The sequence below is a fragment of the Pan paniscus genome, chromosome 4 (assembly GCF_029289425.2).
Source record: "Pan paniscus chromosome 4, NHGRI_mPanPan1-v2.0_pri, whole genome shotgun sequence".
NCBI classification, from domain to species: Eukaryota; Metazoa; Chordata; class Mammalia; order Primates; family Hominidae; genus Pan; species Pan paniscus.
In genome coordinates this window covers 181,126-197,509 of record NC_073253.2, presented here as the reverse complement: position 1 = coordinate 197,509, position 16,384 = coordinate 181,126, and the positions used below count along the sequence as shown (strand labels likewise).

The following is a 16,384-nucleotide window of genomic DNA, read 5'->3' as shown; positions in this document are numbered from 1 at the left end:
GTCCTGAATCTTACATTAAATATTCTCTCAAATTCCTTGAGGCATAGCAACTTGAGCTTACCAGTTTAGAAACTGGAGATTTGGGCTGGGCGCGGTGGCTCACGCCTGTAATCCCAGCACTTTGGGAGGCCAAGGTGGGCGGATCACGAGGTCAGGAGATGGAGACCATCCTGGCTAACACTGTAAAACCCCATCTCTACTAAAAATACAAAAAATTAGCTGAGCCTGGTGGTGGGCGCCTGTAGTCCCAGCTACTCAGGAGGCTGAGGCAGGAGAATGGCGTGAACCCGGGAGGCGGAGCTTGCAGTGAGCTGAGATCGCACCACGGCACTCCAGCCTGGGTGACAGAGCGAGACTCTGTCTCAAAAAAAAAAACAAACAAACAAACAAACAAAAAACCCAGAGATTTGGTTAACAAAATAGTCAAAGTCACTCTTATAGAAGTTTTGTTTTATTTTTTGTTTTTAAAAAATTTTTTACCATTTTGTAGCCGACAAGTACTGACAATAAACTGCTATAAGCATGTGTAGAAAAAGGCTCACCTTGAGTAGTTAAGAGTAAGGAAAAGGAATAGTGTGTAGCATCGTCTTAGTGGTAAGACTTAAGTTGATTTAGTAGCAAATGGAAGTACTAGTGAACCACATAGATTTCAGAAGTAGGAGTAAAAGGTTAGAAGATGTGTCATTTTAATCTTCTCTAGACTTTTTCTTAATTTTTAGAAATGTAAGTGGACTGAACAGAGGAAAACCAAAACACAGCTGGTCAATAATAAGTTAAATTAATTTCACAAACTGCCTGCTATGCATTTCATAGCATTTTAAGGACTATATAAGCAATGGATAAGGCAAAAACTCTGCCTTTAAGGAGATCAGTCATTGGGGGGAAACAGAAGCAAACAAACAAAAAGGCAACATAATAGATATTAATATTAATACAAGAATTTTAAAAGCACAGAGTTCTATAATAATAGGAAAATAGAGGGAATGATTGCTCAACTTTTCTTGAAAAAGAGTCAGGAAAATATTGACCGAGAAGGCAGTCATTGACCTGAGTCTTAAAGAATGAATAAGGCTTTTACAGATGGAGTAGGGTAGGGATAACTTTCCAGGTATAAGGAAGATTTTGTATTCCAGGGACCTTTGAATATTTTAGAATGGCTAGAAAACTTGGTATTATGTAGCACAGAAAAAGTGGTATGACTGAAGAGATAGAGAACTTACCACAAAGGGTCTTGAATGCCATGATACATAGTTTGGATTTTCTTCTGTAGGGAGCAAGGAGTTAGTGAAGGATTTTAAAAGCAACATGACTCTTGGGAGGTAGATTCAATGTGAGGCTAATCTCCGAGGTATAGGAAATACAGGAAGGAGGAGCAACAGGTCGGGTAGTGGTGGAAGCAGGTTTGGAAAATGTGATTAGTTTTGTAAACGTTTTTGAGTTTGAAGTGCCACTGGGGAAGGCTTTTGGAAATTTATTTCCAGAGTTCAAGACTGAGCTATCATTGCAGTTTGCTCAGCTATTTACTGAGCTATCTACTGTCAATTTGGATAGTATCTACAGTTTGCATTGTAGATACTGGATACTTGGATTGGCTGGTGCACCCTGTTTGTGAGACTCACTGGAGTTTGAAGAGATGACCACTGGAAAATATCCCTAAGCAGTAGCTGCAATTCCACCCCCACCTTGGAGAGCCAAAACCCTCTTCGTTTTCACTCTCCTGTCTTTGGTCTTAGGCTACTTAAAGCAGCCTTTAGACCTAGGGAAAAATTGAAAGCCTCTCTTTTAAGAAAAACATTAGGTACTTCTGGAATAGAGAGTTCAAGAAATGAGGAGAAAAACGAACTTTTGAAGCTTTTTCTTTCCCTTTTTTGTTTACTTCATTCTCTTACTCAGTTTTAAAATGCTGGTAATGGTCTTTTTTTTCTTTTTTTTTTTCTTGGCGATTTTAATGCTTTGGAAAAGATCTCATGGTTTTATCTCCAAAGGAGGAAATTAATTTGATGCCATGGAAATTAGTTTTCTAGTCGTATGCCTTGAATGAGTGAAGAATTTCTTTTTCATGGTGGTACTAAATTTGGGGAAAGCTATAGAAACTTTCATCTGGAAGCTTACACTTTTCCTCTTTTTTGAAAATTTGGTGAGAGACTTGGATATTTTATGATTTTCTGTAAAAGAGTGTAATTTGTTGTACAGGTCTAATATTGATCCTTTTTTGGAAGTATGGAAAGAATCTGAGTATAAAGCAGAATTACCTCAGGATGACATGTATTCTCAAGGACACTGTCACAGTGAAACAGTTTATTTAGAAGCTTGTGTTTCCAAACTGTTGAATTTGATATTCACAAAATTGGCATGTGTAAACTTTATTAAACTTTAAGCTATTTCCTAAGATGAAGATGACAAACTTGGAGGGAAACTTCATTCATTTGGTTTATTTTTATTTTTATTTTTATTTATTTTTTATCTATTTGAGACAGAATCTCACTCTGGTTTGAGACAGAATCTCACTCTGTCCCCCAAGTTGGAGTGCGGTGGTGCGATCTCGGCTCACTGAAACCTCTGCCTCCTGGGTTCAAGCGATTCTCCTGCTTCACCCTCCAAGTAGCTGGGATTACAGGTGTGCACCACCACACCCAGCTAATTTTTGTATTTTTAGTAGAGACGGTTTGGCCAGGTTGGTGTCAAACTCCTGGCCTCAAAGTGATCCGCCCACCTTGGCCTCCCAAAGTGGAGCCCCCATGCCCCTTGTTTGTGACCTGTCAATATAAATATGCTCAGTAGTGGGGGGAGGGGTGGGGGGTGAAAAAGGAAATATGTTTAATATTAGACTTTGGCCTTTTAGTGTAAACTGATATTCAAAAATTTCTTCATAGAACATTTGCTTCTTTGCTTGATCATTTTTCTAATTCTGTACACCTAAAATGCCCAGAATTTGAGTTGCTGTTACAGTCTACTAACATAGAACTTTGGAGTAATAAGATGGGAATTTGTATCTCTTTTGCCAAGACAAGCATTCGTAATCTAACACAGTATTGTTGTCACGAGTGCGAGTATGTGATAGACTGTTGAGAATAAAGAAAGCAGGCACAGTTGGTCAGTCCTAAGATAAAGGAGATGTTTTTTCTTATATGTTTGTGCATTAAAGAAAAAAAAATCTTGAATCTGACCAATGATGTTTTTTTTCCTTGTAAGAAAATTTAAGAAATGTTTGGCAAGCTTCTGGAATCTAAATTTGAAACTATACATTTGTCATTTTCTTTAAATATTTCTTCACCTTAGCTTTGATTATGAGAAATCACTGTCCTCTGCTGTTCTTTTTTTTTTTTTCCTTTTGAGGCGGAGTCTCACTCTGTGCCAGGCTGGAGTGCAGTGGTGCAATCTCGGCTCACTGCAACCTCCACTTCCTGGGTTCAAATGATTCTCCTGCCGCAGCCTCCCGAGTAGCTGGGACTACAGGTGCGTGCCACCACACCCAGCTAATTTTTGTATTTTTGGTAGAGACAGGGTTTCACCACGTTGTCCATGGCCAGGATGGTCTTGATCTTGACCTTGTGATCTGCCCGCCTCGGCCTCCCAAAGTACTGGGATTGCAGGCATGAGCCACCGCGCCCGGCCTGTCCTCTGTGGTTTTCTGGGCTTATGTTAAAATTATAACTCAATCACCAGTCTTTATAAATTTGCTTTTTTATATTTAAACCAAACCTAATGCTAATTGTGATATGTTATTTATTCTCACCTGATTTGAATCATTTGATTCAATTAAATGAGTTTAATTATCATTAAATAATTCTAAGAGAAATAATGTCTATTCGGATGGTGGGAATTTTCTTTCTACATGCAGCCCCATTCTGAATGAATGAAATCAAATCACGTGAAGATCAGGGTCCTAGAGTAACTTAATATTTTGTACATTGGTTATTTGACTCCTCATTTTTATATTACATGTTATATCAAGGGAGGGGGTATAAAAGAAATACAAAAATTGCAGAGGTATCTGGAATGTACCTATTTATTAATTCTATTTGTCATTTCTTTTGTTTCATCTTTTGAGTAATAAGCTGCTTGGAAAAGTTTCTGTTCTTTAGCTGATTTTTTAGCTATAAAAATGTATTTGAAAAGCTCATAAATTTCAGGATTGAAAAGATAATTGAAAGTTTAAAAAAAACCTAATTCATTGAAGTAATAACCAAATAATTTTCAATCTTGATTCAACTGTGATTCAAATGTTACACCATTTGCCCACTTCTATGAATTTTATGTGTAAAATTTTTTAAGAGTCAGAGTTTTTTTTTCTTGATTAATTGGATGTATTTCACAGAATTTCCAACTGCTCACGTTAGTTTTCTTCCTTTTAGAGTTGATCTCTCTAATGTATTAGATCTTCATGCCTTTGATAGTCTCTCTGGAATAAGGTATGTTTTGTATAATTTGGTTACTTTTATTGTTATGTACCTTTTTTCCCCATAGTTAACAGGAATGATTCGCACAATTGCATCCATGATTTAAGCTTCCTGCCATTCCTTTGGCATACAAGACCATTCTTAATGAGGTATATTCTTGGAAGTTTTACTAATTGGTTGTTTGGAAATCATATTGCATTTTCCTGTAGAAATTATAGTGTAAATGATAGTTAACTTTAGAGGCTAATCGTTAACACTTCTACACCAAACACTATGTCTAATACTCTTTCTATGAGAAAATGCATGAAATACATAGAAAATTTTAGCTTAGCGTTTTCACACAAATAACTCTCTTCACTTTATTTTTTTATTTTTTATTTTTTCTTGAGTTTTTTAAAAATTTCTTTATTTATTATTATTATACTTTAAGTTGTAGGGTACATGTGCACAATGTGCAGGTTAGTTACATATGTATACGTGTGCCATACTGGTGCGCTGCACCCACTAACTCGTCATCTAGCATTAGTTATATCTCCCAATGCTATCCCTCCCCCCCACCCAACCCACAACAGTCCCCAGAGTGTGATGTTCCCCTTCCTGTGTCCATGTGTTCTCATTGTTCAATTCCCACCTATGATTGAGAATATGCGGTGTTTGGTTTTTTGTTCTTGCAATAGTTTACTGAGAATGATGATCTCCAATTTCATCCATGTCCCTACAAAGGACATGAACTCATCCTTTTTTATGGCTGCATAGTATTCCATGGTGTATATGTGCCACATTTTCTTAATCCAGTCTATCATTGTTGGACATTTGGGTTGGTTCCAAGTCTTTGCTATTGTGAATAATGCCGCAATAAACATACGCGTGCATGTGTCTTTATAGCAGCATGATTTATAGTCCTTTAGGGTATATACCCAGTAATGGGATGGCTGGGTCAAATGGTATTTCTAGTTGTAGATCCCTGAGGAATCGCCACACTGACTTCCACAATGGTTGAACTAGTTTACAGTCCCACCAACAGTGTAAAAGTGTTCCTATTTCTCCACATCCTCTCCAGCACCTGTTGTTTCCTGACTTTTTAATGATTGCCATTCTAACTGGTGTGAGATAGTATCTCATTGTGGTTTTGATTTGCATTTCTCTAATGGCCAGTGATGGTGAGCATTTTTTCATGTGTTTTTTGGCTGCATAAATGTCTTCTTTTGAGAAGTGTCTGTTCATGTCCTTCGCCCACTTTTTGATGGGGTTGTTTGTTTTTTTCTTGTAAATTTGTTTGAGTTCATTGTAGATTCTGGATATTAGCCCTTTGTCAGATGAGTAGGTTGTGAAAATTGTCTCCCATTTTGTAGGTTGCCTGTTCACTCTGATGGTAGTTTCTTTTGCTGTGCAGAAGCTGTTTAGTTTAATTAGATCCCATCTGTCAATTTTGGCTTTTGTTGCCATTGCTCTTGGTGTTTTAGACATGAAGTCCTTGCCCATGCCTATGTCCTGAATGGTGATGCCTAGGTTTTCTTCTAGGGTTTTTATGGTTTTAGGTCGAACGTTTAAGTCTTTAATCCATCTTGAATTGATTTTTGTATAAGGTGTAAGGAAGGGATCCAGTTTCAGCTTTCTACATATGGCTAGCCAGTTTTCCCAGCACCATTTGTTAAATAGGGAATACTTTCCCCACTGCTTGTTTTTGTCAGGTTTGTCAAAGATCAGATAGTTGTAGATATGTGGCGTTATTTCTGAGGGCTCTGTTCTGTTCCATTGATCTATATCTCTGTTTTGGTACCAGTACCATGCTGTTTTGGTTACTGTAGCCTTGTAGTATAGTTTGAAGTCAGCTACTGTGATGCCTCCAGCTTTGTTCTTTTGGCTTAGGATTGACTTGGCGATGCGGGCTCTTTTTTGGTTCCATATGAACTTTAAAGTAGTTTTTTCCAATTCTGTGAAGAAAGTCATTGGTAGCTTGATGGGGATGGCATTGAATCTGTAAATTACCTTGGGTAGTATGGCCATTTTCAGGATATTGATTCTTCCTACCCATGAGCATGGAATGTTCTTCCATTTGTTTGTATCCTCTTTTATTTCCTTGAGCAGTGGTTTGTAGTTCTCCTTGAAGAGGTCCTTCACATCCCTTGTAAGTTGGATTCCTAGGTATTTTATTCTCTTTGAAGCAATTGTGAATGGGAGTTCACTCATGATTTGGCTCTCTGTTTGTCTGTTGTTGGTGTATAAGAATGCTTGTGATTTTTGAACATTGATTTTGTATCCTGAGACTTTGCTGAAGTTGCTTATCAGCTTAAGGAGATTTTGGGCTGAGACGATGGGGTTTTCTAGATAAACAATCATGTCGTCTGCAAACAGGGACAATTTGACTTCCTCTTTTCCTAATTGAATACCCTTTATTTCCTTCTCCTGCCTGATTGCCCTGGCCAGAACTTCCAACACTATGTTGAATAGGAGCGGTGAGAGAGGGCATCCCTGTCTTGTGCCAGTTTTCAAAGGGAATGCTTCCAGTTTTTGCCCATTCAGTATGATATTGGCTGTGGGTTTGTCATAGATAGCTCTTATTATTTTGAAATACGTCCCATCAATACCTAATTTATTGAGAGTTTTTAGCATGAAGGGTTGTTGAATTTTGTCAAAGGCCTTTTCTGCATCTATTGAGATAATCATGTGGTTTTTGTCTTTGGTTCTGTTTATATGCTGGATTACATGTATTGATTTGCATATATTGAACCAGCCTTGCATCCCAGGGATGAAGCCCACTTGATCATGGTGGATAAGCTTTTTGATGTGCTGCTGGATTCGGTTTGCCAGTATTTTATTGAGGATTTTTGCATCAATGTTCATCAAGGATATTGGTCTAAAATTCTCTTTTTTGGTTGTGTCTCTGCCTGGCTTTGGTATCAGGATGATGCTTGCCTCATCAAATGAGTTAGGGAGGATTCCCTCTTTTTCTATTGATTGGAATAGTTTCAGAAGGAATGGTACCAATTCCTCCTTGTACCTCTGGTAGAATTCGGCTGTGAATCTATCTGGTCCTGGACTCTTTTTGGTTGGTAAGCTATTGATTATTGCCACAATTTCAGCTCCTGTTATTGGTCTATTCAGAGATTCAACTTCTTCCTGGTTTAGTCTTTGGAGGGTGTATGTGTCAAGGAATTTATCCATTTCTTCTAGATTTTCTAGTTTATTTGCGTAGAGGTGTTTTTAGTATTCTCTGATGGTAGTTTGTATTTCTGTGGGATCGGTGGTGATATCCCCTTTATCATTTTTTATTGCGTCTATTTGATTCTTCTCTCTTTTTTTCTTTATTAGTCTTGCTAGCGGTCTATCAATTTTGTTGATCCTTTCAAAAAACCAGCTCCTGGATTCATTAATTTTTTGAAGGGTTTTTTGTGTCTCTATTTCCTTCAGTTCTGCTCTGATTTTAGTTATTTCTTGCCTTCTGCTAGCTTTTGAATGTGTTTGCTCTTGCTTTTCTAGTTCTTTTAATTGTGATGTTAGAGTGTCAATTTTGGACCTTTCCTGCTTTCTCTTGTGGGCATTTAGTGCTATAAATTTCCCTCTACACACTGCTTTGAATGCGTCCCAGAGATTCTGGTATGTTGTGTCTTTGTTCTCATTGGTTTCAAAGAACATCTTTATTTCTGCCTTCATTTCGTTATGTACCCAGTAGTCATTCAGGAGCAGGTTGTTCAGTTTCCATGTAGTTGAGTGGTTTTGAGTGAGATTCTTAATCCTGAGTTCTAGTTTGATTGTACTGTGGTCTGAGAGATAGTTTGTTATAATTTCTGTTCTTTTACATTTGCTGAGGAGAGCTTTACTTCCAAGTATGTGGTCAATTTTGGAATAGGTGTGGTGTGGTGCTGAAAAGAATGTATATATTCTGTTGATTTGGGGTGGAGAGTTCTGTAGATGTCTAATAGGTCTGCTTGGTGCAGAGCTGAGTTCAATTCCTGGGTATCCTTGTTGACTTTCTGTCTCATTGATCTGTCTAATGTTGACAGTGGGGTGTTAAAGTCTCCCATTATTATTGTGTGGGAGTCTAAGTCTCTTTGTAGGTCACTCAGGACTTGCTTTATGAATCTGGGTGCTCCTGTATTGGGTGCATATATATTTAGGATAGTTAGCTCTTCTTGTTGAATTGATCCCTTTACCATTATGTAATGGCCTTCTTTGTCTCTTTTGATCTTTGTCGGTTGAAAGTCTGTTTTATCAGAGACTAGGATTGCAACCCCTGCCTTTTTTTTGTTTTCCATTTGCTTGGTAGATTTTCCTCCATCCCTTTATTTTGAGCCTATGTGTGTCTCTGCACGTGAGATGGGTTTCCTGAATACAGCACACTGATGGGTCTTGACTCTTTATCCAATTTGCCAGTCTGTGTCTTTTAATTGGAGCATTTACTCCATTTATATTTAAAGTTAATATCGTTATGTGTGAATTTGATCCTGTCATTATGATGTTAGCTGGTTATTTTGCTCGTTAGTTGAGTCAGTTTCTTCCTAGTCTCGATGGTCTTTACATTTTGGCATGATTTTGCAGCGGCTGGTACCGGTTGTTCCTTTCCATGTTTAGCGCTTCCTTCAGGAGCTCTTTTAGGGCAGGCCTGGTGGTGACAAAATCGGTCAGCATTTGCTTGTCTGTAAAGTATTTTATTTCTCCTTCACGTATGAAGCTTAGTTTGGCTGGATATGAAATTCTGGGTTGAAAATTCTTCTCTTTAAGAATGTTGAATATTGGCCCCCACTCTCTTCTGGCTTGTAGAGTTTCTGCCGAGAGATCAGCTGTTAGTCTGATGAGCTTCCCTTTGAGGGTAACCCGACCTTTCTCTCTGGCTGCCCTTAACATTTTTTCCTTCATTTCAACTTTGGTGAATCTGATAATTATGTGTCTTGGAGTTGCTCTTCTCGAGGAGTATCTTTGTGGCATTCTCTGTATTTCCTGAATCTGAATGTTGGCCTGCCTTTCTAGATTGGGGAAGTTCTCCTGGATAATATCCTGCAGAGTGTTTTCCAACTTGGTTCCATTCTCCCCGTCACTTTCAGGTACACCAATCAGATGTAGATTTGGTCTTTTCACATGGTCCCATATTTCTTGGAGGCTTTGTTTGTTTCTTTTTATTCTTTTTTCTCTAAACTTCCCTTCTTGCTTCATTTCATTCATTTCATCTTCCATCGCTGATACCCTTTCTTCCAGTTGATCGCATCGGCTCCTGAGGCTTCTGCATTCTTCACGTAGTTCTCGAGCCTTTGTTTTCAGCTCCATCAGCTCCTTTAAGCACTTCTCTGTATTGGTTATTCTAGTTATACATTCTTCTAAATTTTTTTCAAAGTTTTCAACTTCTTTGCCTTTGGTTTGAATGTCCTCCCGTAGCTCGGAGTAATTTGATTGTCTGAAGCCTTCTTCTCTCAGCTCGTCAAAGTCATTCTCCATCCAGCTTTGTTCCGTTGCTGGTGAGGAGCTGCGTTCCTTTGGAGGAGGAGAGGCGCTCTGTTTTTTAGTTTCCAGTTTTTCTGCTCTGTTTTTTCCCCATCTTTGTGGTTTTATCTACTTTTGGTCTTTGATGATGGTGATGTACAGCTGGGTTTTTGGTGTGGATGTCCTTTCTGTTTGTTAGTTTTCCTTCTAACAGGACCTTCAGCTGCAGGTCTGTTGGAGTACCCGGCCGTGTGAGGTGTCAGCCTGCCTCTACTAGGGGGTGCCTCCCAGTTAGGCTGCTCGGGGGTCAGGGGTCAGGGACCCACTTGAGGAGGCAGTCTGCCCGTTCTCAGATCTCCAGCTGCCTGCTGGGAGAACCACTGCTCTCTTCAAAGCTGTCAGACAGGGACACTTAAGTCTGCAGAGGTTACTACTGTCTTTTTGTGTGACTGTGCCCTGCCCCCAGAGGTGGAGCCTACAAAGGCAGGCACGCTTCCTTGAGCTGTGGTGGGCTCCACCCAGTTGGAGCTTCCTGGCTGCTTTGTTTACCTAAGCAAACCTGGGCAATGGCGGACGCCCATCCCCCAGCCTCGCTGCCGCCTTACAGTTTGATCTCAAACTGCTGTGCTAGCAATCAGCGAGACTCCGTGGGCGTGGGACCCTCCGAGCCAGGTGTGGGACACAATCTCCTGGTGCGCCGTTTTTTAAGCCCGTCGGAAAAGCGCAGTATTCGGGTGGGAGTGACCCGATCTTCCAGGTGCCCTCTGTCACCCCTTTCTTTGACTAGGAAAGGGAACTTCCTGACCCCCTGCGCTTCCCAAGTGAGGCAATGCCTCGCCCTGCTTCAGCTCGTGGATGGTGCACGCACCCACTGACCTGCGCCCACTGTCTGGCACTCCCTAGTGAGATGAACCCGGTACCTCAGATGGAAATGGAGAAATCGCCTGTCTTCTGCGTCTCGCACGCTGGGAGCTGTAGACCGGAGCTGTTCCTATTTGGCCATCTTGGCTCCTCTCTCCTCTCTTCACTTTAATAATGGATTAGTTTTCTGCCTTCTCCTGTGGGGAATCTTTTTGGTAAGGGAGGGAAGAAAATTTAGTTATTCTTGTGCATCAGTATCTTTTTCTTTTTTTATTGTAGTAAGAACATCTAACATGAGATCTACCTTCTTAACAATTTTTTAAGTGTACAATACGGTATTGCTAACTATAGGCATGAGGATGTGCAGCAGATCTCTGGAATGTTTCACTCTTTATAACTGAAGCTTTATACCCCTTGAATAGCAGCTTCCCATTTCCCTGTCTTCATAGCCCCTGGCATCCACCATTCTACACTCTTTCTGTGGGGTTGACTATTTTAATTACCTGACACAAGTGGAATCATGCATTATTTGTCTTTCTGTGACTAGTTTATTTCACGTAGCATAAAGTCATCAAGGTTCATCCATGTTTTTGCACATGGCAAGGTTTCCTTTTTAAGTCTGAATAATATTCCATTTTCTACATATACCACGTTTGCTTTATCCCTTTTTCTGTTAGTGGACATTTAACTTGTTTTCACAGCTTGGCTATTGCAAATAATGCTGCAATGAATATTTCATAAGTCTCGTATGTGTCCATAGAAGATCATGAAAATGGACATGTGTCTGGGTATTTTGAATTGGTGGGGCAGTTTTGCTTAAGGGTAGGCATAGTGGGTGGCTCTATACTTGAGAGTTCTAATTCCCATTCCTATATATATTTCCTTTCTTTTTATTTATTTATTTTTTTGAGATGGGGTTCTCTGTCACTCAGGCTGGAGTGCAGTGGCACAAACGGCTTACTGCAGCCTCAACCTCCTGGGCTCAAGTGATCCTCCCATCTCAGCCTCCCAAGAAGCTGGGACCACAGGCATGTGTCACCATGCCTAATTTTTTTTTAAATTTTCTGTAAGCGTGGGGTCTTGCTATGTTGCCTAGGCTGGTCTCAAACTCCTGGGCTCAAGTGATCCTCATTCCTCAGCCTCCCAAAGTGCTGGGATTACATGAGTAGGCCACCACACCCAGCCTGATATATATATATTTCTAATTTTGCCTTAGCCATGCCCTTAAAAACCAATTCTACTTTCAACTAGGGTGCCGCTCCCCCTGCGAGGGGGGGCCCAAGAGCCAGGGGGGGTAGAGCAGCTGGTTCTAAGTCCACGTCTCTCGAGGGGTGCATCCCCCCACTGCGATGGGGGTCCTAAGAGCCAGGGGGGGAAGGAGGGCTGACTCTCAGTCCCTGCCCCGCGGGGGGTGCCTCACCCCCTGCGATGGGGTTCCTAAGAGCCAGGTGAAGAAGAGGGGCTGGCTCTCAGTCCCCACCTCCCTGGGCGTGCCTCCCCTTCCTGTGATGAGTGTCCTACGAGCCAGGAGGGGAAGAGGAGCTGGCTCTCAGTCAACACCTCGCGGGGGGTGCCTCCCCCACTTGCGATGGGGGTCCTAAGAGCGAGTGGGGGAAGAGGGGCTGGCTCTCAGTCCCCGCCTCGCGGGGAGTGCCTCCCCCCCTCGCGATACGGATCCTAAGAGCCAGGGGGGGAACAGGGGCTGGCTCAGTCCCCGCCTCGCGGGGGGTGGCTCGCTCCGCTGAGATGGGCATCCTAAGAGCCAGGGGAGGAAGAGGGGGAGAGGATGATAATAATTTCAGCATCGCAGGCTGTGTTCACCCAGCCTGTTAAACTGTTATTAGTATCCTGAAAGGGAGAGGATGATATTACTCCCCATAACAGACAGATATGACTCCCCATCGTAGAGCACGAGGTGTACACCCGCCCTGTGATTTTCTTCCTCATATTCAGAGACCGAGAGGTTGATGTCACTCCCAATATCGGAGGAAGTATACACCCCCGTGTGAGATGTTCCTTAATGATATTCCACGGCGGAGGGGGTGATATGACTACATACATGGCAGAAAGTGGAAACCCCCCAGGGATATTATTCCCACGATCCTGGAGGGAAGAAGATGATGTTACTTTCAATATGACAGAAGGTGGATGAAGTGGTGGACTGCCCCTCCACACCTGTGAGTATTTCTAGTTGGGTGGGACGAGAGACTGAGAAAAGAAATAAGACACAGAGACAAAGTGTAAAGATACAACAGTGGGTCCAGGGGACCGGCGCTCAGCACACCAAGGACCTGCACCGGCACCAGCCTCTGAGTTCCCTCAGTTGTTATTGATTATGATTTTCATGATTTTAGCAGAAAGGAATGTAGTAGGAGAGCAGGGTGATGATAAGGAGAGAGTCAGCAGAAGACATGTGAGCAAAAGAATCCATGTCATAATTAGGTTCAAGGGAAGGTACTATGACTGGACGTGCACGTAAGCCAGATTTGTTTCTCTGCACCCAAACATCTCAGTGGAGTAAAGAAGAACAAGGCAGTGTTACTGCAAACATGTCTCGCCTCCCGCCACAGGGCAGCTTTTCTCCTATCTCAGAGTTGAACAAATGTACAATCGGGTTTTACACCGAGACATTCAGTTCCCAGGGGCAAGCAGGAGACAGTGGCCTTCCTCCATCTCAGCTGCAAGAGGCTTTCCTCTTTTACTAATCCACCTCAGCACAGACCCATTACGGGTGTCGGGCTGGGGGACAGTCAGGTCTTTCTCATCCCATGAGGCTATATTTCAGACTATCAGATGGGGAGAGAGCTTGGACCATACCCTGCTTTCAAGGGCAGAGGTCCCTGCGGCTTTCCACAGTGCATTGTGTCCCCGGTTTATTGAGACTAGAGAATGGCGATGACTTTTACCAAGTATACTGCTGGTAAACATTTCGTTAACAAGGCACGTCCTGCACAGCCCTACATCCCTTGAACTTTGATTTTATACAACACATGTTTTTGTGAGCTCCAGGTTGGGTCAAAGTGGCTGGGGCCAAGCGGCTAGGGCAAAGCTACAAATTAACAACATCTCAGCAAAGCAATTGTTTAAAGGACAGGTCTTTTTCAAAATGGAGTCTCTTATGTCTTTCCTTTCTACATGGACACAGTGACAGTCTGATCTCTCTCTCTTTTCCCTACAGGTGGACACGCCCCCACTGATATTCCTTCTAATTGCAACGTGGGAGAGGAGGATATGACACGCGATATCGCAGGGAGTAGAAACACCCCTGTGATACTGTTCTTCATATTCAGGGAGGAAGAGGATGATATTACTCCCAATACAGACGGGTGTACACCCTCTGTACACCGAGGGTGTACACCCGTCTGTGAAAGAGTTCTTAATCTCCAGAGGGGGAGATGATATTACTCACAATATGGTAAAGAGGCTGTGAGTCCACGGAGGATCCTCAGAGCCAGCGGGGGAAGAGGGGCTGGCTCTGAGACCCCGCCTCGCGGGGGGTGCCTCCCCCCCCTGCGATGGGGGTCCTAAGGGCCAGTGGGGGAAGAGGGGCTGGCTCTGAGACCCCGCCTCACGGGGGGTGCCTCCCCCCCCTGCGACGGGGGTCCTAAGAGCCAGCGGGGGAAGAGGGGCTGGCTCTGAGACCCCGCCTCGCGGGGGGTGCCTCCCCCCCCTGCGACGGGGGTCCTAAGAGCCAGCGGGGGAAGAGGGGCTGGCTCTGAGACCCCGCCTCGCGGGGGGTGCCTCCCCCCCCTGCGACGGGGGTCCTAAGGGCCAGCGGGGGAAGAGGGGCTGGCTCTGAGACCCCGCCTCACGGGGGGTGCCTCCCCCCCCTGCGACGGGGGTCCTAAGGGCCAGTGGGGGAAGAGGGGCTGGCTCTGAGACCCCGCCTCACGGGGGGTGCCTCCCCCCCTGCGATGGGGGTCCTAAGGGCCAGTGGGGGAAGAGGGGCTGGCTCTGAGACCCCGCCTCGTGGGGGTTGCCTCCCCCCCCTGCGATGGGGGTCCTAAGGGCCAGTGGGGAAGAGGGGCTGGCTCTCTGTACCCGCCTCGCGGGGGGTGCCTCCCCCCCCTGTGATGGGGGTCCTTAGAGCCAGGAGCAGAAGAGGGCCTGGCTCTCTGTACCCGCCTCGCGGGGGGTGCCTCCCCCCCCGCGATGGGGGTCCGAAGAGCCAGAAGGCTTAGAGGGGCTGGCTCTGAGTCCCCGCCTCGTGGGGGGTGCCTCCTCTCCCTGCGACGGGGTTCCTAAAGGCCAGTGGGGGAAGAGGGTCTGGCTCTGAGACCACGCCTCGCTGGGGTGCCTCCCCCCACTGCGATGGGGGTCCTAAGGGCCAGTGGTTGAAGAGGGGCTGGCTCTGAGACCCCGCCTCGCTGGGGGTGCCTCCTCCCCCTGCGACGGGGGTCCTAAGAGCCAGGGGGGGAAGAGGGGCTGGCTCTCAGTCCCCGCCTCGCGGGGAGTGCCTCCCCTTCCTGCGATGGGGGTCCTAAGAGCCAGGTGGGGAAGAGGGGCTGGCTTTCAGTCACCACAGCTTGGGGGGCCTTTATGTTCTGGTTTTACCCAAGAGTCAGCTGATTTGCTTCTTGTACTAGCAGGGCAGTTGCTGCCAAGGCCCTCAAACAGGGGGGCCATCCTTTAGAAACCCTGTCTAGCTGTTTAGAGAGGTAGGCCACCGGCCTCAGCCAGGGCCCCACAGTTTGGGTTTAAAGTCCAGCTGCCATCTTTTCTCTGACGCATACAGTGGAAAAGGCTTTGTGAGATCCGCTAGCCCCTGGGCTGGGGCTTTCAGAAGTTTTTCCTTTAAGTCATGAAAGACTTGCTGTTGTTGGAATCCCCATTCCAAAAGTTGCCGGTCCCCGCCCCCCTTTGTGACGTCATACAAAGGCGTGGCTAAGACTGCAAAGTTGGGCTCCGCAGTCTACAAAACCCCACAGCTCCTAGGAATTCTCTCACCAGCCTTCTGCCCTTAGGCTCCGGAAGATTGCAAATGACCTGCTTTCTTTCGGATCCCGGGCTGCTTTCGGACACCTGTCGAATAGTAAATCCCAAGTAAGCTACCTGCGGTCGTCGGCAGATCTGAGTTTTCTTCTTGGACACCTAATACCCACAGCCCTCCAGGTCAGTCCTAAGGATCTTAGAATCCTCGATGGGGGTCATAAGCCGGGGGGGAAGAGGGACTGGCTCTCAGTCCCCGCCTCACGGGGTGTGCCTCCCCCGTGTGATGGGGATCCTGAGAGTTGGGCGAGGAAGAAGGGCTGGCTGTCAGTCACCGCCTCGCGGGGGGTGCCTCCCCTCCCTGCGATGGGGGTCCTAAGAGCCAGGGGGGAAAGAGCGGCTGGCTCTCAGTCCCCGCCTCGCGGGGGGTGCCTCCCCCCCTGCGATGGGGGTCCTAAGAGAAATGGAGGGAAGAGGGGCTGGCTCTCAGTCCCCGCCACGAGGGGGTGCCTCCCCCCCTGCGATGGGGGTCCCAAGAGCCAGGGGGGGCAGAGCGGCTGGCTCTAAGTCCGCGCCTCGCCAAGGGTGCATCCCCCCACTGCGATGGGGTTCCTAAGAGCCAGGGGGGGAAGAAGGGCTGACTCTCAGTCCCCGCCTCGCGGGGCGTGCCTTGCTACCCTGCGATGGGGGTCCTAAGAGCCAGGCAGGGAAGAGGGGTTGGCTCCCAGTCCCCGCCGCGCGGGGGGTGCCTCCCCCCCACAGCGATGGGGGTCCTAAGA

General features: G+C 45.1%; 1 protein-coding gene across 12 annotated transcripts in view; it reads left to right on the top strand.

The window, feature by feature from the left end:
* Positions 1 to 16,384, top strand: part of LOC134728417 (zinc-regulated GTPase metalloprotein activator 1A-like) — a 46,857-nt gene that overhangs the window by 28,623 nt on the left and 1,850 nt on the right. For 3 of the 12 annotated variants that reach the window (XM_063604081.1, XM_063604080.1, XM_063604082.1), the window contains 2 exons: positions 2,478 to 2,617; positions 3,337 to 4,269. In XM_063604081.1, the coding sequence (XP_063460151.1) occupies positions 2,478 to 2,617; positions 3,337 to 3,599 (403 nt within the window). In that variant the 3' untranslated portion in view covers positions 3,600 to 4,269. Of the gene's footprint in view, positions 1 to 2,477; positions 3,167 to 3,336; positions 4,270 to 4,355; positions 4,413 to 12,629; positions 12,854 to 13,854; positions 14,148 to 15,640; positions 15,789 to 16,384 lie in introns of those variants that run through there. The other 9 variants (XM_063604088.1, XM_063604085.1, XM_063604084.1 and 6 more) reach the window with 8 other exon arrangements.